Below are 23422 nucleotides of genomic sequence, written 5' to 3'. Positions count from 1 at the left end.
ATTGAACGTACCCGAAGACTTGCCAAGTTATTACCGGGACGGGGGCAATCGCACTATTAGCCTACACGCCGTTTCAGGAAGGTGTCACCCTTCCTTACTCAGGGAACAGGATAGCACGACTGTCAGCCTTTAGCGTCGTGTTGAAATCGTTTCCGTATCGTGTCCGTTTTCTATGTCGTAACCAGTATGTCGTAATCAGGATCTTACTGGCGTCAATCCTGATGTGCTTGGCACTCCTTTCGTGGCTCCTGTACACGGTATTTCCCCCGTGCAATCTCCAATAGGCTTTACCGCGCCCTTACTCGCGTTGTCACCCGATTAGTCTACGTGTTGTGTGTGTGTGTGTGTGTGTGTGTGTGTGTGTGTGTGTGTGTGTGTGTGTGTGTGTGTGTGGCGGCTGCTTCGAGATTTTTCCCGGGGAACCGTTTGTGGCATCACTCTCCTCCTGATGGATTCCCTTCTGGCCTAAGGTGCACAAACTGGCTATTGGTGACACCGTTCATCCTTGCTTTCATGATAAATGAAGAGCTTCACCACAACAGCGACAACATGCTCCAATCGCTGTTCAATTAGAAATGAGTGGATTTCCGAGCGGCGCTCGCTTGTATACCGATTGGTGATTTCAATAGCCTGTTTTGAAAGCAAATTTAAGACTATTGAAACAAGTTTTTGGATCAGAAAGTAACAAGTATAGAACGCGTAGATATTTTATCTTTCGAATGAAGTGTTTATCATACCATTTCGTTCAGTTGTTTAGGAGCTATTAACACTCAAAATCTCGGTCTTCGGCGTAACGCTTTCGTTTTCGAAACTTTGATTTTACACCCCGGTATAGAAATGAAAGACGTAGTCCTACGTCAAAAAGTGTCTGAATATGTCCCCCTCTCCCCTAGACTTTATGCTGTAAATATCACTATTAGGACAAAGATCCAAAAAGTTTTTATATTTTTACACCACTTTCTTTGATTCTGAAGGTTAACTTGACACGTAAGCTATTAGTTTCAAAGGAAGGCAACTCCCGATTTCACATTACTGAATAGTGTACAAGGGAATCTCGAGGCCTCACGTGGCTGCCAGTGATGCCATTTACATTGTAACTCGTTTACTACGGCGACCACAACAGCGAACAATTAATCACACAACCGAAATCCTTCCCCATTCCACCCAGCACCCGGCTCTGTGTCGAACAATTATCCTTTGATGGAGTGTTCTTCTTTTTATTATTTGTTACGCTCCAGCTGCCGATTGTTCACCATTACGACACTTCGTGGCAGACCCCGGAGCCAAAAGGCCACGACCGGGGAAGCAGACAAGGAGACGGAGGACAAAAGGGTGCTAACAAGATGATGAAATGCTTCGTTGACTCAATTTGTAACGCAATGCTTCTGTGGACCAACTAGTTTGGAGGAAGGAAAACAGACAAATAAAAAGGTTGTGTCCTAGGTCAATGAAGGCCGACATTGTTCTGATAGCTTTAACAACGAATTATGTTGCAAAAAACGGCGATTTTTACGATTGAGATAAAAGAAAAATGCTGTGATGCTAAAGTCCGAAGAACTAAGAAAATAAGGTTCCCAAGCGCGAGTAACTGATTATCTCTACTCAGCTGTGAAATTGAAATAAAATGCAAATTTTCAGAGCATAGTTTTATAACAGTTCTTTTTTGTCACTTTGTCGTGAATCTGAAACGGAGGGTATGACTAACCCAACCGGGACTCCTCTTCTGCCAGTTGCCACATAATGACGAATGCCATTATGTGGAGTGTGCGATAGCAAGAGTGTTCCAACATAGTTCGCTCAATTATTCCCGTTTCCCACTTTTTCGGGATGACGGTGCAGTAAAAGTGGGAAAGTCATACATTTTAGCGGTTTCTCCTTTATCCCTTTTTTTTTGTTATCCGCTACGGATTCTTATCTTACGGGGTTGTAAGTTTCTTTCAAAAATTGGATACCTAATTCGGCAAGCGGGATTTGCAGCTGCGATAGTTGCAATGATTTATGCGATTCGCGAAATTTGTCTGCAGAAAGCAATTTGCTGAGTGGAGTAGATCACGGAAGATGACACAAGAATCTTTCTTTCGTATTTCATTTGAAATAAATGAAAAAAACGAGAATGTAAAATTTACTAACTACGATAATTTGGATTGAATCCAGTTCGTTGAGGATTGCGAGTTTGTCTCTCTAACCACAGCCAAAGCCGACACTGTCTGAAGATATAAAATGACAGCAAATGAAAATTGTGAACGAAATTAACGTTTCTTGAATGCTAACTCAAGCATCCACGAGACCTCACAAACAACAACACCACCTTCAACAAAAAAAAGATCTCCAACTCCGAGGAAGCAAAACATTACCATGCAAAAAAAAAACTGTGAGCCGCACAACCGTAATCAAGCGGGGCAATATACGTCTCGAAAACTCGATATAACACTCAGGCCACATTACCGTCAATTACCGACGCACGTGTATCCGTATCGACACAGTTGGGCGTCGACACGCGCTTCCTTCTTGGCACAAAACAAGCAGGATTCAAATTTGTCATTCCTTTTTCCTTCTCTCGGCTTCCCTAATCGCTTTCGTGGCTCGGGGTGAAGGACTTCAAAAAATGATACACTGAAAGAAATATCCTTTGCTGGTACATTGCGAGCTTCCTTTAGTTCAGTTGATTATAATTTTCCCACGCTAATTTTTTTTTTGCTCTGTGTTCACCAACACCAAGTCTACGCAGAGAGGGAAGGAAAATTGATTTCCATGCTTTATCGGCTCTCATTATCCTTCCAACTTTCGCTTCTAGGGCGGAGGAAAAAGTCTCACCAAATATTACCAAGCACTGAACGGTGCTGAAACGAGATAAAGAATACGGAAAATAATAAAAGTGACAACAGCAGCGTCACTTCGGGCCGAAAGAAGGGTATATTTCTTTGGGTGAGGGAGGCGGTAAGCGAATGTTGATTATTTTATATTTCGTTTTTTTTCTTCTCCCTCATGATCGAGGAAGAGCGGAGTGCTTCCGAAGGATTCATTTTCATAAAGCTTTTCGGTTATATTTCGGTACGAAGGACGACGTGGTGTGCTTTATGCTATCATTTTCCTCGCATCTTTTCACACAAGTTTTGTGATTGGGTTTCCTTATTTTTTCCCCTGCTGTCGATTGCGGGGAAAAGTTTCATCATTCTTTCCCCATTTGGGGCTACGGAGAGACGAGCGTCTCGCCCTGGTGTTATTTAATCTTTTCGACAACTTGATACATTTTGCCGGTAAATAATACGACAGCGGACAGCTGAGCCGATATGAGGTTTTGGTTGGAGATTTTTTGACGTAGGATTACGTCTTTCGGGAACATATTGAGGTACAAATTGAAAATCGAAAATCGAGCGCACCGAGAAAATTGTCCAATTTCAAATGCTTATTGCTAAGTCATTTCATGATGGATTGGTGAAATTTTTGCGTCAATCAATTTCGACACTTCATAACAATTTTTCACATTGAATAAAATAATATATGTCATGAAACTAACTATCGAACAATTGAAAAATCTCAACCCCTATCCTGATGGAAGTACCCGCTTCTGAATGGTCAAATTGACGACACATGCGGCGGGTCCCTAACAGAGACTTCAGAACCAAGCTGCCTGAGGGAAATCGGCATTGCAGATACATGAAAGAAGGGGGAGCTTTTTTTCCCCACCGACATGTATTCCCTAACAGAGATTTCTAATCCAAGGTGTCGGGGGGAAATCCGCATGTTAATACCCTCGTGGTCGATAGTTTAACTAACGACGCGCACAAATGAATAGTGCTCATTGTAACTAGCGTGGACATTGCTGATTGCATACGTGCTGGCGAATAAGTTTGGAGCGATGAACGAGTGTTTTGACGTGGGACTACGTCTAACTGGAATATATGGGGGGGGTAACATGAAAACATAAACACTGAACATGCAGTAAAAAATGCAAGATTTCGAATGCTTATAACTCGAACATTTTCTACTGAATCGGAAAGATGTTTGCATCAATTGATAGGAAATATTTTTACGCATCTATCGCACTTAATAAAGTGTTATTTTCCATTAGGTAATTAATTGAATAACTGTAAAATGTTAAGCGTTATCTAAACGCCCTTACTGCCTCGTTTTGATTGGCCCGCTTTACGGTTTCCCCAACACAGACTTCAAAACCAAGCAGCCTTGGGGAAATCGGAAATGCAAATACATGAAAGTAGGGGGAGCTTTTGTTCCCCCTACTGAAATTTCATATTAATGACCGATCATTTATTGTGAAACTTTTAGCACAACTGTAAGTGTAAAATTGTATATGGTAGCTATTGTTTTAATATGACTTGCAATTTGAAACGCTATTTTTTCTCCAAGGATAATTCATGCGATGAGCAAAATTGGAAAAATGAAGGAGTATTCGAAAAAGTGATTTCACATATGCTCTACATATGGCATATGAGGCATGTAGCATCGTGTTCCGTTGGGTTTAAAGCGAGAAGGAAATGGATTGAATAAACATCCAGAAAATACAAAATTATAAATGAAATTACCTTTTTCATTTCAAATATATTTTCTCTATACTAAAGTAACCCTTTTTTTCTGGTGAGAAAACTTGTGTTCGATAATGATAATTATCTTATATTACATTGATGAGCCTTTTTTCCTTTATTTCATCCATACATAACACAGGAGCCATCTCGTCCAGAACAAAAGAGGGCGGCTTTGGTACGTGATATGCACCATCTAATGACTATTCACTATCCTTCTATCACTATCACTCGGTTATGGACACTGGTGGAGTGAACAAACAATACCTAACAACCAGACAAAACAGACCCAAATTATTATCGAAGAGTTTAACAATGTAATTCTTCATACATATCCAAAATCAGCATGCAGCAGATAGCCTAACGGAATCCTACGTCAACTCTGCGGTCGTGTCTTAAACACAACCCTCCTGTAACTTTTTTGGCTACAAATAGAGATAGCTTTCTATGCGCTTGGTTGGAAGAATATATGATAGTCAACGTTCTTTCTGTTCAGTGTTGCCAACTTTCCGGTAGTAATATACCGTTTTGTCTCATATTCCGAACACTTCATTCATAAATGTAAATTTACTGAAATTTTATGTTATGAATAATTGAATGATGGAAACACAGACATTCTTTAAGGTACAGGCGTTATCTTGACATCATTGACAGGTATCGATACAACTTATCTATGCATATAAAAATGGATTTCTGTCTGTCTGTCTGATTCTTATGGACTCGGAAACTACTGAACCGATCGATATGAAAATTGGTGTGTAGGGGTTTTTGGGGTTTTGGGGATTTTCTCTGTATCAAACATTTATTCTATGTAATGGAGAAACATGTTATTTGCAAGTGGTTGGAAAATCAGGAACGAGAATTGTGTTTCAGACTTTAATGTTATAAATAATTGAATAATCATAACCCTGGAATTCTTTGGGTTATAGCCTTCATTTTAACATCATTTACAGGTATCGATACAGCATATAGTTTATAATATGAGGCATTTGCAAAAAAAGTGACAGCCAAAACCATTGATAAAATGTTTGCGTTTGAAAATTCATTAAAAAAACAAGCATTGTTTCATTGGTTGGAAAATCTGGAACGAGAATTGTGTTTGAAAATAATCTGATATTATAATGATGAGTTTTGGTAGAAGTACTAGCAATTTTTTAGTAAAAGGTAAATCGATTGGAAGATCAATCAATGAACAGTTCTACGATTGGACTCATGAACTTGCGCTTAGTAAGAAAACGTGAATGTTTGAAGGTATTGATAACAAAAAAAAATATTTTGGGCGGGACGAAATTTGCCGGGTCAGCTAGTAACTTATAATATTACACATTTGCAAAAAAGTGACAGTCAAACAAGCATTTTTCAGTTTTTGTAGTTGTTTCAACTACAGCGCAGACTCGATTATATATAGTTTCTGATTTCTTTTCACTTTATATAATCGAATCCTGTATATAATCGAATCAAATATTTTTTATTCGTTTTTTTTGCATGTATTTTTCTTTTTTTTTTTTAATATAAAAGAGGAATTTGATTTTTTGATCATCCCCTTAAAGTCAGAAAATACCTTTCTCACATGAAAAAAAAACTATCCAGATTCTCTCAGAGGGTGATAGACGATCATATTTGATGGAAAAAATCCTTCTACACATATGTTCGAATTTCAACAATGACAGAGTTATAGAACTATTTTTTTGTTTCGGACTCTGTTGCCTCGAACTGGCTCTACATTACAGAGTACGCTACGGAAGACGATTCTTTTGCTCTCATTTGAAAGATGAGAAAATTTGATACAGGATATAGTAGTGGAACATTTTAATTAATGGATTTTAATAAAATTTTGGAAGTGAAAAACTTTAAAGTTAGTAATTGTTAATGTAGGGTAAATGATCTTGGTTTGTCCAGTCGAAAATATGATCATGGTTTGCCCACTTTTTTGAATGCTCTAATTCAGCGCTCCTGTGTCAAATAAGGCCTTCGAATGTTTCGAAACATATAAATGAAATTGCCTTTTACATGATTTATAGTAGTTTGATAGTATATTTTTACGAAATCACATTAAAACATGTGATTTCGTGAAAATTAGGATTATAAAATACACCTTCTATTTGTATCAATGCGCCCCTCATTCGAGCTAACTTTTAATCGATCACCAGATGATTATTTGGCACGTATTCAGACCTTTTCTAGATTACAACACTTATAAATATTGTAAACATCATGCTTGCTCACCATTTGTATCGGATTTACATAGCTAAACCATTAAATTAACGCATTTTGATGAACTCAATTCAGATCATGAGTTGTCCAATTCAATAATGTTGTTTTGTCCACATGATTTCTATGGCAACCGTTTGGCGCACTGCAGTTTGTTTATGTTTGTTTATGGTGTGCTTCGCGCATAGCAGAAATATGGTTTTTCTGTGTTGATTGTGTTGAGGTGAACACTTCTAAAATGCCCAAGAAAAGGCAATATTCTGAAGAAAGCCTAAATTATGAATGAATCAATATGATGACAGTAAAATCAAGCAATGATAAATGCAACATCTAATTGTGAATTCGAATGTTTTCATTCAAAAATGGAGATTTCTTAAACCGGACAAACCATGAAAATGATTGGGCAAATCATGATCAGAGGTGGTCAAACCATGATCATAATTCTTCTTTAAGGAAAATCGTTAAAAAACATAAACATTTGAATAATTTCAACACCTTATGGTAGTATTAGCAACTAGAGACTTGGGGCTGTTCAACAAACCCAAACTCGTATCGATTATGTGTGATTTTCATGAAGAAAAATCGATTTGCATTTACTAGTTGCGTAAAAACACCCCAAATTTGAAAAACCAAGATCATTTACCATATTATTGTTAATGTCATCCTGATTTTTTTTTTAAGCTGGATTGTTTCTATCAATCAAATTGAAGCTCTCTAAGCGCTCTACAATTTGTTCTTTGACACCCAACTTCTATCTATCTTAATTTGGCTGCAATATCGATAGAATTAATTCTTGGTGAAAATTCAAGCAAAATCTTCAAAAATCACGATTTTTACCCCACTGTATATGAATTAATCACTTAAATTACACCTTAACGTTGAAAGGTTACATTTGTTCTTGAAATGAGTCATATTTGAAACATAAAAAAATATTTATTTTTTTCAAACTGTATATAATCGAGTCCAAAATTGTACATAATCGAATCACATATAATCGAGTCTGTATATAATCGAGTCCGACCTGTATTTTGTTTGTTGTTCCCATGTAAAGTGCTAGAGAATATATGAACCTACAATAAATGGGTGAAAAAAATTATATTTTATGCAGAAATCTTCATTAAAATTAATATTGAAGTAGTGTTCGGAATATGAATCAAGTTTCTACGCATGATTCAAATTCCGAACACTTCATTTTCAAATGTAAATTTACTGAACTTTAATGTTATAAATAATTGAATAATCATAACCCTGGAATTCTTTGGGTTATAGCCTTTATTTTAACATCATTTACAGGTATCGATACAGCCTATAGTTTATAATTTCAAGCATTTGCAAATAAGTGACAGTCAAGACCAATGAAAAAATGTTTGCGTTAGCAAATTCTGTAAAAAACAAGCATCATCAATTTTTCAGTTTTTGTAGTTTTCTCAACTATTTTGTTTGTTGTTTTTATGTTAAGTGCTACAAATGGTAAGAGTACACAATAAATGGATGAAAATATGATATTTTATGCAGGAATCTTCATTAAAATTAGTGTTCGGAATATGAATCATGTTTCTACGCATGGTTCGAACTTCATTTTTAAATGCGAATTTATTGAACTTTAATGTAATAATTTAATTTTCAAAACCCTGACATTCTTTGGATTATAGACTTCATTTTAACATCATTTACAGGTATCAATACCGATATAGCGCCCTTGGTCCCGAAACAATGTAAACTAAAAGAAACAAATACAATCAATAATTACAAAAGCAAAATCCAATTTTTCATTTTTATGAATGAAATGATGAAATTTATATTTTATATCTACCCCCTTGAATTCATCAATTGAAATTAGATTGAATACACCAACATATATTTGTAACACATCCAAAAGGCTTCTAGATCTCCCTTAAAAGTTTCTTCAGCCAGAATCTCCAGATCAGCTTTTATGGGAGATGGTGCAACATGAATCGAATTTCCCAAATGATTATCAGTTGATGAGTATGTCATCATAGGATTGCAAACAGCGTGCATGTTTTCATAATGTTGCAATCTGTGCAAATCTTACTAAAACAATCCAAATAAAAGTTCAAAAGATATGCTTTGCACGTACCGTCGATGGGGGTGAAATTGGGTCAAAAATGGAGAAAGTTACTATTAGTAATATCTTGACAATTATTGCAAATATTTTTGAAAGCTATGAGCCGTTTAATATGAGACATATTTCCACAACTTCCAATGGATAATACTCAACTGTGGTACAAATAGTTATTATTTAATACTTAATCAAAGTTTGATTTGTGAATAGCCATCAAATAACACACCAGAAAAAATCATAAAAAAAATCATGCATTATACAAAACTGCTAAAGTTGTAAATATTGGATAGAATTATTCTTTAAAGTTTTGCCAGATGAGTCATTACTGATTTTGAACATCATAATTTGTTTTCCATTCGAAATTTAAATATTTTCGAAATAATCTCTTATTTACACTGAGTGGGGTGAGAATGGGTCAAGCACAAAATTGAATTCCATGCCAAACCGATATAGTGATTGTCAGATTTTCATGAAAATTGGTAGTTTTATTCCTCATCGTAAAATATTAGACCCGTATTTTTTTATTCACAGGGTGGCCATTTCTATTTTATGGTGGTCCGAAAAATAAACTTTTCGCCTTTTTTTTTCCAAAAATGACCTTTGACTGACCTTTCAATAATTCTTAACTTTTGAACTACTGATCCCATTTAGATGATCAATATATCAAATTAAAGCCAATGTACTTGTTTGAGAAACATTACACTTGGAAAAAAACAGATTTTGTTCTCGTAATTATTGATTCTAATTGTTTTTCATAGCTTTCGGAAATAAGGTCACCATATTTTTTATATTCTTTCTTGAAAGCTGAGTTTTTTTTTTACATAACATATCCGAATATCAGAGAGGTGTTTTTTTAGTTTTCGAGTGATTTTGCAAAGTTATTATGTTTTCAGTTTTCGTTTAATATTCCTATGAGACTGGATAACTTCTAGTAAATAATCTAATTTTGATTTCATGTGGCTTCGAATTGGTATATCGATCATCTGAATCGGTAGTTTAAAAGTTATGAATTAAAAAAAGCCCCTTTAAAAAAAAAAGAGAAAAATGATTTCCTGATATACTTGATAAACTTCTCTACAATAAAACCATTCTTTTAACGTAGGATTACGTCTTTCGGGAACATATTGGGGTACAAATTGAAAATCGAAAATCGAGCACATTGTGAAAATTGTCTAATTTCAAACGCTTATTGCTCAGTCATTTCATGATGTATTGATGAAATTTTTGCGTCAATCAATTTCGGCACTCCATAACAATTTTTCACATTGAATAAAATAATATATGTCATGAAACTCATTATCGTACAATTGAAAAATCTCAACCCCTATCCTAACAGAAACATCCACTTCTGATTGGTCGAAATTGACGACACAAGCGGGCGGTTCCCTAACAAGAACATCAAAACCAAGCTCCCTGGGTGAAATCGGCATTGCCAATACATGAAAGTAGGGGGATTTTTGTTTCCATCGAAATGTGTTCTCTAACAGTGACATCAAAATCAAGGTTCCTGGAGGAAATCGGCATTGTACATACGTGAAAGTAGAGGGAACTTTTGTTCCTACCGAAATGTATTCCCTAACAGAGACTTCGAAACCAAGCTGCCTGGGGGAAATCAACATTGCATACATGATGACACTTTGTATTCTTCTGCATAATTGAATAAACAGAAGAAAAGGATAGTAATAATTTTGATGGTATTTTTGTGTACATCTTGAACAGAATATGGTTACGGATTCTACCACGTTATCTCATCTAACCCGTTAAAGGATACAGTTAAAGTTCATACAGGAAACGGTTTTTTTCAGTGTTTCCATTTGATGTATCAAAAGAAAAAAAAATCACAGATTTTAAACAATGAAAAAACTTAATTCAAATGTAATTACTACACACAATTACAGTCCTATGTCAAGATCTCGATCTAAAATCAACAGATAGCCCAACGGAATCCTACCTCAACTACGCGGTTGTGTCTCGGACACAACCCTCCTGTGACTTTTTTTTTTTATTTTTATTTCTTACCTAATTTTCTTCGGAATATTTTGATGACGTACTGTATTCTATTAGTCAAACCATTTAATTCGATACCGATATTGAGGGGATTACAAAAAAATACTTTTGGAATTTATGTTGTTCATAGTGTAGTGTGTTCTCCAAGTCAAGCCATTCCGCCATTTCTTACCGGTGGCCAAATTGGATTTTTCAAGATAATGGAAAACACAGTATTATAATGACAGCATAGGTAAAGATTTGTTCCAAATTTTAGATCAATAAGTCTAAAGGAACGGGGTCAAATTTTTATTCATGTGGGACAACCCTACAAACACACAAACATATGTACAAATAGGTCAAGTTGAATGAAACCGTTTGAAAAACAGGAAGTGGGTTATATCTATGGTATAACCGCAAGGGTGACGTAGGACTATCGTTGATTTAGAGATCATTTGTTTGAAGTTGAATCTGAATGAATGAATATTTGGGGGACTTCGAAAACGAGAGCGTTACGTTGGGGGCACAAGGTTTTATGCATCCAATATTGGATACGGAAATATTCTACTGATGGGGAAGAATAATCTTCAGAAGCTATCCTGTTAATTGCGATTGATTGAAAAATCATAAAACCAAATGTATTTGGTCACCGTGTTACATGGATAGAAAACATTCAAATAACTCTTTCACATGAATGTATTTGTAAATTCCCAGAGGAGCTGGCAGATAATTTTCCGGATCTTTCTCGATGCTGAATGGCATCCAAACGGAAAGAATTCCGTGCGTGTATGTGTGTGTGTAGCGGCTGCTTCGATGGTCACCTTCTCTTCTCCTGAAGGATCGGCTTCTCTGTGCTCCCTCACAGTTTCAAACAAACTGCTTGCGTTTCAGGGCAGATCTCGATCCTTCGCCGTCCAGCACCCTCAGCAACGATGTTGTCTTGTCGATGTCCTCACGAAAAATGAATGCATCTCACCACCAGAATATCGCTTAAGTATGCTTTTTGTGCGTGATTGAATCGAGAGAAGGCGTGGTTTACGATGGCAATTTGGAAGGCAAACTAGAGGGGAATGAACTCTCTGAGCTCGGAACTTTCGGCGACTGAGCAATAATCGATTGCGGGCGCATACAATATTGGATACGGAAATATCCTACTGATGGGGAAGAATAATCTTCAGAAGCTGTTCGGTTAATTGCGATTGATTGAAAAATCACAAAACCAAATGTATTTGATCACAGTGTTACATGGATAGAAAATATTCAAATAAACTCACATGAATGTATTTTTAAATTCCCAGAGGAACTGGCAGATTATTTTCCGGATCTTTCTCGATGCTGAACATCCAAACATCCAAACGCCAGGAAAGAAATCCAGGCATCCAAACGGAAAGAATTCCGCGCGTGTATGTGTGTGTGTAGCGGCTGCTTCGAGATCTTCCCGGGGAACCGTTTGTGGCATCACTCTCCTCCTGATGGATTCCCTTCTGGCCTAAGGTGCACAAACAGGCTCTTGGTGACACCGTTCATTCGCGCTTTCATGATAAACGAAGAGCTTCACCACAACAGCGACAACATGCTCCATTCGCTGTTCAATTAGAACTGAGTGGATTTCCGAGCGGCCCTCGCTTATATAGCGATTGGTGATTTCAATAGCCTGTTTTGAAAGCAATTTTAAGGCTATTGAAACAAGTTTTTGGATCAGAAAGTAACAAGTATAGAACGCGTAGACATTTTATCTTTCGAATGAAGTGTTTATCATACCATTTCGTTCAGTTGTTTAGGAGCTATTAACGCTCAAAATCTCGGTCTCCGGCGTAACGCTTTCGTTTTCGAAACTTTAATTCACACCCCGGTATAGAAATGAAAGACGTAGTCCTACGTCAAAAGTAATTGGCTATTTTGTTACGGTGGCCTTCTTGGATTTGAATTTCCCATAAATAGCTGTGATCTACTGGTCAATCCCCTTCACTTGATACCCACTTTGATGGGGTTTGTTGTGAGAAAATATCTAATCTAAAATTGTGGTATAACTGTGTTCTACTAGTTAAATTCTTTTATTTGATACCCATATTGATGAGGTTTTGAGAGTGTATGTAATCCGCCATTTTGTGGTGGCGACCATTTTGGATTTGCATTTTTCGTAAATAAGTGTTCTACTAGTCAATCGCTTTTATTCGATATCCGTATTGATGGGGTTTTGAGAAAATATCTAATCCGCCATTTTATGCTAGCGGCCATTTTGGATTTGCATTCCTCATGAATAAAGGCTGATTTAGACGATGCCAGTCAGCGCTCTAGTTGAAGTATCTAGTGAACAGAGAACAGACACTCTGTTCAAGTTACTTGTACCAATATCGAACAAGTAATTGGCCTCTAACTTAAACAGAGTGTCTGTTCTCTATTCACTGGATACTTCAACTTGAGCGCTGACTGGCATCGTCTAAATCAGCCTTAACTGTGCTCTACTAATCAAGCCCTTTCATTTCATACCCATATTGATGAGGTTGATGAAAACCCCATATTGATGAAGCATTGAGAAAATATGTAATCCGCCATTTTGTAGCGGTCGCCATCTTGGATTTTAAAAATCATGAAATACGCAGTATTTTAACGACTGTAGAGATAAAGGTGTGTTCCAAATTTCAGATCAATCGGTCAACAGGAAGGGGGACAAATTTCTATTAATGTGGGACAGTGCTACAGACAAACATGTTACAAACATACAAACATACAAACATACAAATTACAGGGCAAGCTAAATAAAACCGTTTAAAAAGGGGAATTTCGATTTATCATTTCTCAACTTCAATGAGTCTGATAAAATCGAATAGAAAAATGAGTGGGTTATATCTATGATATAACCGCAAGGTTCACGTGGAACTACCTTAGCTTAGCAATCATTCGTTTGTATTGATTAAATTCTTGATTGAATGAAACAGTTTTCAAATTCAATTGAGTTCAATATATTTGCTCTGTGAGTGAAAAAAATGAACAAATGCCGTGTAAAGTCAATTCATTTATTGTGATTGATTGTTCTTCGTTACAAGTAAATTTAATGACGGACCTTTTACGTTTGGTATGATGACTAGAACAAAATATATGTACGGAAGAATTATCAAACGTTTGATGAACCAGCCTAAAGCCGGGTTCAGACGGTGCGAGTAAGCATACGAGTCGGTCTAGTCAGTTACTGCAGTGCAGCTACTCACACCGTGTGAACACATCATGCCAGTTAGTGTCATGAGTAATCCGGCGTGCGAGCTACTTCAAAGTTTTTTGATTTTACTCGCACTCGCATCCCTAAAAACGTCAAAAACAGCATTTAGCGCTCGAATCGGGGATGCCAAACGTAAAGAAATGTCTCCATTTTGAAGATATTTCAAAATATTAACAAACTCGAAAATTCTTGGAAAACAAATAAAACCCACATAGTTTCTAAATAAAATCGTTGTTATTTTGTTTTATACTCTTTCTTTTTGAGATAGTTTTCTTGAAAACAAAAACATAAGCCATCCATGAGTGAAGACATCAGATGATAATTCCATATGCCGTGCAAGGATATTTGAGAAAGATACCTGGCATCCCTAATCAAAGATAGAATATCTATATTAAATGGCGGCATCCGTGTTTGTGAGGCAAATTTCTCTATCAGATTAGTATACTTGAAGGCAGTTTTAAACCGTTAAAATTTGAATGAAAATTTCATACATACATTATTTGACCATTTAAAGCACGTGACCCTGATCCTCAATAAACTATTTTCCTATATATTTTTTTTATATTTCCACCAAAACTTATCATTATAGTATAAAGTTATCATCAGACACAATTTTCGTTCAAGATTCACTCACTACTTGCAGAAAAAGTATTGTTCTATTAAACAGAATACATATTCGATTTGAAAAAGTTCATTTTCATTCATAATTTCAATTTTTGACGCGTATTTATTCCACCTGTAAATCAACTATCATTTTCACTTCACAAATCGGCACAAGAAGCTGCTGTCAAGGCGAAATACGAAGAGATAGTAGTCCGTGTGCATTCTGTTTGTTTGCATGTTTTTTCGTGTTAGCAGCAGCAGTTAAAAGCAAAAAAATGACGCAAAGATGGAATTCGGAACAAAATGAACACTTTGTGGAATTATATAAAGAACAAACCATTTTGTGGAACTGTATGGATCCCAATTATAAAAACAGAGATTTGCGTAAAGCCTCGCTTGAATACATTCGTTCAGAAGTGGGGTTATCGGATACGAAAGAAGTTACAAAAAAAATAAAAAATTTACGTTCTACATACAACCAGGAGAAATTAAAAATTGAGAAAAGCAAACGAAGCGGATGTGGTACTGATGAGATATATAAACCTTCCGTCCAATGGTTCGATGCCATGGATTACATCATGAATATTATTCATCTGAAGGAAAAACAAACAATAAGTAATCTAGTAAGTTATTTTCTTCTATTATATAATGCACTATAACACTAAATATATATATACATTACTAAATGATTCGATATTATACTATACTGCAACTATACTACACTATATTATACTGTATTCTCTAATTAATAAATCATATTATTTTGCCAAGTAACCGCTCCCTCGCTATTAAAGTAATGTTTATATTTATCTCTCATTTTCTCTGCAATAGCCTTTGATCTATTATTCATCCGTGAGCGTTGAATGCTTCGTAAACCCTCAATCTCTGACCTCCACTGCCCTAAATTAATTTCAAAATTTATTATGTCTTCATAGTCAATTGTTCCTGGTGGAGTATACGTTTTCGATGCAGACATACGCAACCAGTTGTGTAAAGTACATGCACATAAAACTATCTTCATTGCGGTATCCTCTCTAACCTGGATTGGTTTTCCCAAAATACGAAAACGAGATGCTAAAATGCCAAATCCATTTTCAACTATTCTCCTTGCTCTGCTCAATCTGTAGTTAAAAATCTTTTCTTCTTTAGTCGGTGTATTTTTATAGGGCTTCAATAAATACGGCTTTAATGGAAACGCATCATCACCTACTAAAACGCCATTTTCAGGCAATAGAATATTGTTTTCTAGATGAGAATATAAAGAGCATTTTTGAAATATCCCACCATCTGCGTTACGACCGTATGAGCCTATATCAACATATCTAAAACAATAATCGTGATCCACGATTGCCATTAACACTATGCTATTCGTTCCCTTATAGTTGTAATATTCACTACCACAATTAGGTGGTGCTTGAATTGTGATGTGCTTCCCATCAATAGCTCCATAGCAACCTGGGAAGTTCCACCTTGAATGGAATCCTACTCCTATATCTTGCCATTCTTCCTTATTCGGCATCTGAAAAATTAAAATATAATTGTTAGTTATGATTTCAATTAGAATAGTGTCATAAAATAAAATATTTTCAATTTCAGGAACCATTTCATGCATCAACATCTGGGAGCGATTTTGCTGAAGAAATTACAATAATCGATGAGGAGTACCTCGATGCTACTGATGAAAACAACGCTGATGAAATCCTACCAAAGAAGCCATCGAACAGAAGATCGAAGAAGAAATTGTCAACTGAGCAGTCTACAATACAAGCGGCCGTGAATGAACTGAAGGAACTGAATAATAATTTAACAGTGTCTGCCTCGAGTATGGGAGAACCAGAAGATGAATGTGAGGCAATTGGAAGACATGTTATAATGCAGCTCAGACAGTTATCCCCAATTGATAGAATTGATGCGACAGATGAAATACATGCAATTCTTTCTAGATACCGTAAGAATGCCCTCTGCGTCAGTAGAATGCAATACACATATTCTGATCACGAATATACTGAAACATCACAGGCGACTGTAGGTTTTCCACCAAGATCACCCTAACGTCCTACATCTTCACAATCAAATCAACAGTCGCAAATACTATAACCAAGTCATGCAATATTGTACTATTTTTAAGGATCACTTTCCATACAATAGAACTTAGATAATAAAAAAAGCTACTTACTTTAATAAAATCTTTTAGACTGAAATTTATAGCGTCACATACTTCCGGAATTATCTTAGCTATGGATGCCTTCGAGATTCTAAAAAATATCGACAATAATCTGAACGATATTCCAGAGGAGAGGTACACCAAAGTAATTTCTAATTTCACTCTTGCAGGTATAGCACCCCTCATAAGTGTATCTTGGCGTTGTATTTTTGGAGCAATTAAATCCAATAGTGTTTCCACTTGTTCTGGTGTTACTCTCAACACTGCTCTGTACTCTCGGGGATCATTATCGTAGAGTTCGTTCAGTATTGTATTTGTTGCTCCTTTTTTTTGCATCCAATTCCTGGCCCAAATCCTTTTGCCTTTCTGCTTTTTCCGAATAGTACCTTCAGCTCGAAGTAATTCAGCACAAAGTATTTTTGTAACCGCTTTTGTCACGGTACGAACTACAGTCAGCCGTGTTTTGCTGGACAACATTGTATACGGTATAAACTACGGTTAGCGTGTATTTCGGGATCAAATTGTGTGATAATAAATGCAACTGAAAACCTGAGATAAAAACTGCCAATAGAGATGTCGATTTCGGATCAATTATCTGTCAAATTCTGATCTGATTCCTGTTTCTCATTATTTGATGTACATTTGAAAAATCACCTGGCATCCCTGGTAAACCCGTGCTGTTGTATCTAGTTACATGCCAACAACTCACACTGTGTGAACAGACAAGGCGAGTCAACCGATTGTCAAGCGAGTCCACCGGGTCAGTAGCTGCTCACTGTCAAGTCAGCTACTAGCAACGTATAAATGGGCCTTAAGGCTGAAAATCTTTCCAATAAAGACAAAAAAAAATTATCAAACGATTATTTTATTTTACATTTCCCTCTGAAGTTTACATCCCAAAAGTGTACATACTTCTCGAATCTCGAATTTGCTTGAAACTGGGAAGTTCATTCGCTTCTAGTGGCTGCACGATTTTCCCAGGTTCCTAAGTTTAGAAGATCATGTTAGGACAGACATATTCCACTCTGAACAAAGGCAAGCGAGGACAAAAGTACTCGCAGTTTGCATTTATTTGCAGAGCCGATTTCCCCAGAAACCTCGGTTTTGAAGTCTGTGTTAGGGAAACACATTTCAATCGGAACAAAAATACCCCCGATTTGTATGAATTCGCAATGCCGATTTCCCCACGCTTCATGGATTTGAAGTCTGTGTTAGGGAAACACATTCCAGTCGGAACAAAAATACCCCCGACTTGCATGAATTTGAAATACCGATTTCTCCAGGCACCTTGGTTTAGAAATCTCTATTAGGGAACACATTTCGGTGGGAACAAAAGCTCCCCCTACTTTCGTGTGTTCTTTTTCTTCATTTTGGCTTTAAGAGGGTTTAAACTTTTCAGTTCACTCGCCTCTAGGCTCTTTCGTGTGTTTGCAATGCCGATTTCGCTGCTTGGTTTTAAAGTCTGTGTTAGGGAACATTTTTCGATGAGAACAAAAGTCCCCCTACTTTCATGTATTTGCAATGCCGATTTCCCCAAGGCTGCTTGGTTTTGATGGCTGTGTTAGGGAAACCGTAAATCGGGCCAATCAAAACGATGCAGTTAGGGCGTTTAGATAACGCCTAATATTTTACAGTTATTCAATTGTTTATCTAATGAAAAACATCATTTTGTTAGTTGCGATAGATGCGTAGAAATATCCCCTATCAAGTGATGCCAACATCTCTCCTATCCAGTACGAAATGTTCGAGCTATAAGCATTCGAAATTTTTCATTTTTTCCTGCATGTTCTGTGTTTAGGTTTTCATTTTACCCTCCATATATTCCGGTTAGACGTAGTCCCACGTCAAAAAAAATCACGATCAAAACCAGAAGATTTTTCTTCTAATACCATGGCAGCACTGCGGAGTGCATACAATCACCGGACTCCATGAATATCTTTCAATCACGTAGTGGACATTTTTTATTTTTACGAATATTTCCATAAGCAGTGATTTGTGTGTAGCAACTTTTTTTTTTGGCTTCTCAACGCCAACTGCGTTTCCTTCCGGGAAGCCTCACTCTCTGCAGTTGGAAAGTCTTTTTGCAGCAGATCGTGTGCACTATCTGCGCACTCGGGAAAAAGTGGAAAAAAGAACGAAAAAATGTCTCCACAGCTTGCAGCTTGATGGTCGAGATTTTGCTCCGTGCGATTCGTGGAAAAATCATTGAGTTGAACTTTTATATTTTATTTATTTTTGTTTCTTCTCGCGTGTCGTATAATTCCGCAGTATGGTTCCGGCAATAGAGATCGAAATGACATTTGCATTTTCTCCCACCATCCATTGCAGGGCGTTTGCTTGTTCCGGTTGAACGGTAGGGAGAGGGGAAGGATGTTAAAAATTGCACTGTCATGTGGGTCTGTCAGACTGTCTGTATCTGAGTCATTGCTCGCAACAAAGTTTCTCGGTGAAATGATGCAGATTTGCGGATTCTCTCTCTGCGAAGTTTAATATTTTTACCGGATTCGAATCTACGCAATGAATTGTGAAATCTCTTGCAGTCGTTAATTACACCAATCAATGATTCTCACTGATTCAATGATAAATTCTCCTGTTGGTGGGAGGAAAATTGAGGAAATATAGTAATGGTTCAGCTTTCAATCACTGGCTGGCTGTCGATAAAATTAAAACTGGATATGAACTCATTGTGGATCAATTTTAGAACTAAGCGAAAGGATAATCAACCACAAACCTCGCTCAATTGCGGGAGAAATATTTATTGCACAGATGAAAGTTTGTGAGATCAAAACTGGTGGATTAATGGTAAAGGCGAAACTTTGTGATGATGTGTCATTTTATAATACAGGGCGGACTCGATTATATACAGTTTTTGACGTGGGACTACGTCTAACCGGAGTATATGGGGGGTGAAATGAAAACCTAAACACTGAACATGCCCGAAAAAATGAAAGATTTCGAATGCTTATAACTCGAACGTTTCTTACTGGGTCGAAAAGATGTTTGCATCAATTGATAGGAAATATTTCTATGCTTCTATCGCAATTAATAAAATGTTATTTTTCATTAGATAAATAATTGAATAACTGTAAAATGTTGAGCGTTATCTAAACGCTCTAACTGCCTCGTTTTGATTTGCCCGATTTACGGTTTCCCCAACACATCCATCAAAACCAAGCAGCCTTGTGGAAATCGGCATTGCAAATACATGAAAGTATGGGGACTTTTGTTTTGTTTTGGAGAAATTGGCATTGTAAATTCATGCAGGTCGGGGGTATTTTTGTTCCGACTTCCCTATCACAGACTTCAAATCCAAGGAGCGTGAGGAAATTGGCATTGCAAATACATGCAAACAGCGAGTACTTTTGTCTCTTGCCTTTGTGCAGACTAGAATATGTTTCCTTAACACGGTCTCCTAAACTTAGGAACATGGTAAAATCGTGCTGACACTAGAGGCGAATGAAATTTCAAGTTTAAATCCTCTATAGTATAAAAAGTAGAGGTTGGAGTTGTTGATTCATGCAAGCGGATTGCGAAATCGGGTACGAACACAACGCTTCGGCTCGGTTATTCAAGATTGCATTGAAGGATATGCCTTCATATCTTCTGCTCACTGAATTTCTACGCATACCATTTGATTATTAGGCAAAATGTTGGTAACCATTTGCTGCTATAACACCTAGTGATTAAACAGTATGAGTTCGATGTACATGTTAAAATCGAAACTGAGTACCTGAACTGAGTATCAAATCAAGCAAACTCGCGGTTCGAGAAGTACGTACACTCGAGAGATGCAAACTTCAGAGGGAAATGTAAAATAAAATAATCGTTTGATAATTCTTCCGTCCACATATTGTGTCCTAAGCATCATTCCAAACGTAAAAGGACTATCATTAAATTTAATTGTAACGAAGCACATAATCTATCACAATGCATGAATTGACCTTACATGACATTATACAATCTTTTTACTCACAAAGCAAATATATTGAATCCAATTTGGTTTCGGAAATTGTTTCATTCAATCAAAAATTTGATCAATACAAAAAAAAAGTTACAGGAGGGTTGTGTCCGAGACACGACCGCGTAGTTGACGTAGGATTCCGTTAGGCTATCTAGTGATTTTGGATATGTTTGAAGAATTACATCGTTAAACTCGTTGGTAAAGATTTGGTGGCCCTGAAAAAGGCAATTTTGTTTGGTTGTTGGGTATTGTTTGTTCACTCCACCAGTGTTCACAGAGTGATTATGACAGAAGTATGAAAAACAGTCGTTGGGTGGTATCAGATAGAAGATGCCGAAGTGGAATGAGATATGATGAAAACCGCCCTCTGTGATCCTAGATGAGATGCCTCCTGTTATGTATGGTTGAAATAAAGAAAAAAAACTCACCAATGTAATATAATATAATTACCAATACTGAACACAATTATCAACTTTTCTTATCAGTAAAAACATGTTATTTTAATATAGAGAAAACATGTTTGAATTGGAAAAGGTAATTTTGTTTTATATTTTTTGCTTTCTGAGTGTTAATTCAACCCAATGCGATCGTTATTTGGACTAACAACGCCTAATACTATATGTAGAGCATATGAGAAATCATTTTTCCGAGTATTTCTTAACTTTTCCAATTTTTTCTAGCCGCATGAACTTTTCTTCGGTGAAAATTAACACAACAAAACAGACAGCTTAAGCCAAACGACCCGTTCCCGTTCCCGCTCGAGACACCTTGATTTTTATTTATGGAAATTGAAATAAATCGTTTCATATATCAAATCACTTTTAACACAACTGCTACCGTATACAATTTTACAATTACACTTGTGCTAAATTTTTCACAATACACGATCGGTCATTGATATGAATTTTCACTAGGCAACCATCATTAACGTTCCAAATTTAAATTTTATTTGCAAGAATTAATCGTATCATTAACCCTACTTGCAATGTAAAAAGGCCCCCGATTTGCATATATTTGCAATGCCGATTTTCCTCGGCACCTTGGTTTTGATGTCTCTGTTAGGGAACAAATTTCGGTGGGAACAAAAGTTCTCCCTACTTTCATGTATTTGTAATGTCGATTTCCCCCAGGCAGCTTGTTTTTGATGTCTCTGTTAGGGAATACGTTTCGGTAGGAACAAAAGTTCCCTCTACTTTCATGTATTTGCAATGCCGATTTCCCCCAGGCTGCTTGGTTTTGAAGTCTATGTTAGAGAACCGCCGCATGTGTCGTCAATTTTGACCAATTAGAAGTGGATATTTGCGTTAGGATAGAGGCTAAGATTTTCCAATTGTTCGATAATGAGTTTCATGACATATATTATTTTATTCAATATAAAAAATTGTTATGAAGTGCCGAAATTTAATGACGCAAAAATTTCATCAATCCATCATGAAATGACTGTGCAATAAGCGTTTGAAATTGGACAATTTTCACGATTTGCTCGATTTTCGATTTTCAATTTGTACCCCAATATGTTCCCGAAAGACGTAATCCGTAATACGTAATACGTAATACGTCGTAACGTAATACGTTAAAAGATTGCTAAGCTAAGGTGGTCATACGTCAATCTTGCGGTTATATCATAGATATAACCCGCCCATTTTTGATTTATTTTCACTGTATATACACTAGAGTCGCTTTTTACGCGGGGGATACGTGCCGCGTAAACAAAAACCGCATAAATTTCAAAATCCGCGTAAAAAAAATCGCGTAAATTCCTAAATCCGCGTAAAAAAACCGCGCAAATTCCAAAATTCGCGTAAAAATAAATTGGGTGTTTTCAAAATCCGTGTAAAAATCTAACAAACAGTGAATTGTTAGTTTAAAATACAACCCATACTCTAACAACTGATTACCTCAATTTTTTGGCATGCTACAATCATGCTATCTGTACCTTCTTTTAATTCTCAGTTACTAATCAGTGATACAATTCAAACTTATTTCGTGAAATGTCACATCAGTTAGCATATCAATTAGCATATTGAATTTTTTGCGGTTAATGCGAGCCGCGTTGAAAAAAACGCGTAAATTTCGAAATCCGCGTAAAAAAACCGCGTAAATTCCGAAATCCGCGTAAAAATAAACCGCGTAAATTCCAAAAACCGCGTATAAAAAAACCGCGTAAATTCCGAAATGCACGTAAAAATAAAACGCGTAAATTCCAAAAACAGCGTAAAAAAAGCCGCGTAAAATAAAACCGCGTATAAAAAACCGCGTAAAAAGCGACTTCAGTAATTGAATCCTGTATATAATCGAGTCAAAAAAAACTTTTTTTATTCGTTTTTTTGCATGTATTTTTCTGTTTTTGAATAGAAAGAGGAATTTGATTTTTGATTCATCCCCTTAAAGTCGGTAAACACCTTTCTCACATGAAAAAAATAAATTTATCCAGATTCTCTCAGGAGGTGATAGACGTTCATATTTTATGAAAAAATCCTTCGACGCATATGTTCGAATTTCAACAATGAAAGAGTTATAGAACTTTTTTTTTGTCTCGGCTCTGTTGCCTCAAACTGACTCTACATTAGAAAGTACGCTACAGAAGACGATTATGTTGCTTTCATTTAAAAGATGAGAAAATTTAGTGCAGGATATAGTAGTGGAACTGCTAATT

The 23422-nt window shown here is 36.4% G+C and overlaps 1 protein-coding gene across 1 annotated transcript in view; it reads left to right on the top strand.

Moving 5' to 3' along the window:
- Nucleotides 1–17569, top strand: part of LOC129765671 (uncharacterized) — an 89979-nt gene extending 72410 nt beyond the window's left edge. The window contains exon 4 of the mRNA XM_055766080.1: nucleotides 16238–17569. Within this exon, the coding sequence (XP_055622055.1) occupies nucleotides 16238–16693 (456 nt within the window). The 3' untranslated portion in view covers nucleotides 16694–17569. The remainder of the gene's footprint in view (nucleotides 1–16237) is intronic.
- The last annotated feature ends 5853 nt before the right edge of the window (nucleotides 17570–23422 follow it).

The sequence above is a fragment of the Toxorhynchites rutilus genome, chromosome 2 (assembly GCF_029784135.1).
Source record: "Toxorhynchites rutilus septentrionalis strain SRP chromosome 2, ASM2978413v1, whole genome shotgun sequence".
Taxonomy (NCBI): Eukaryota; Metazoa; Arthropoda; class Insecta; order Diptera; family Culicidae; genus Toxorhynchites; species Toxorhynchites rutilus.
The sequence above is the reverse complement of the archived record's forward strand: the minus strand, read 5'-3'. Positions and strand labels throughout refer to the sequence as shown.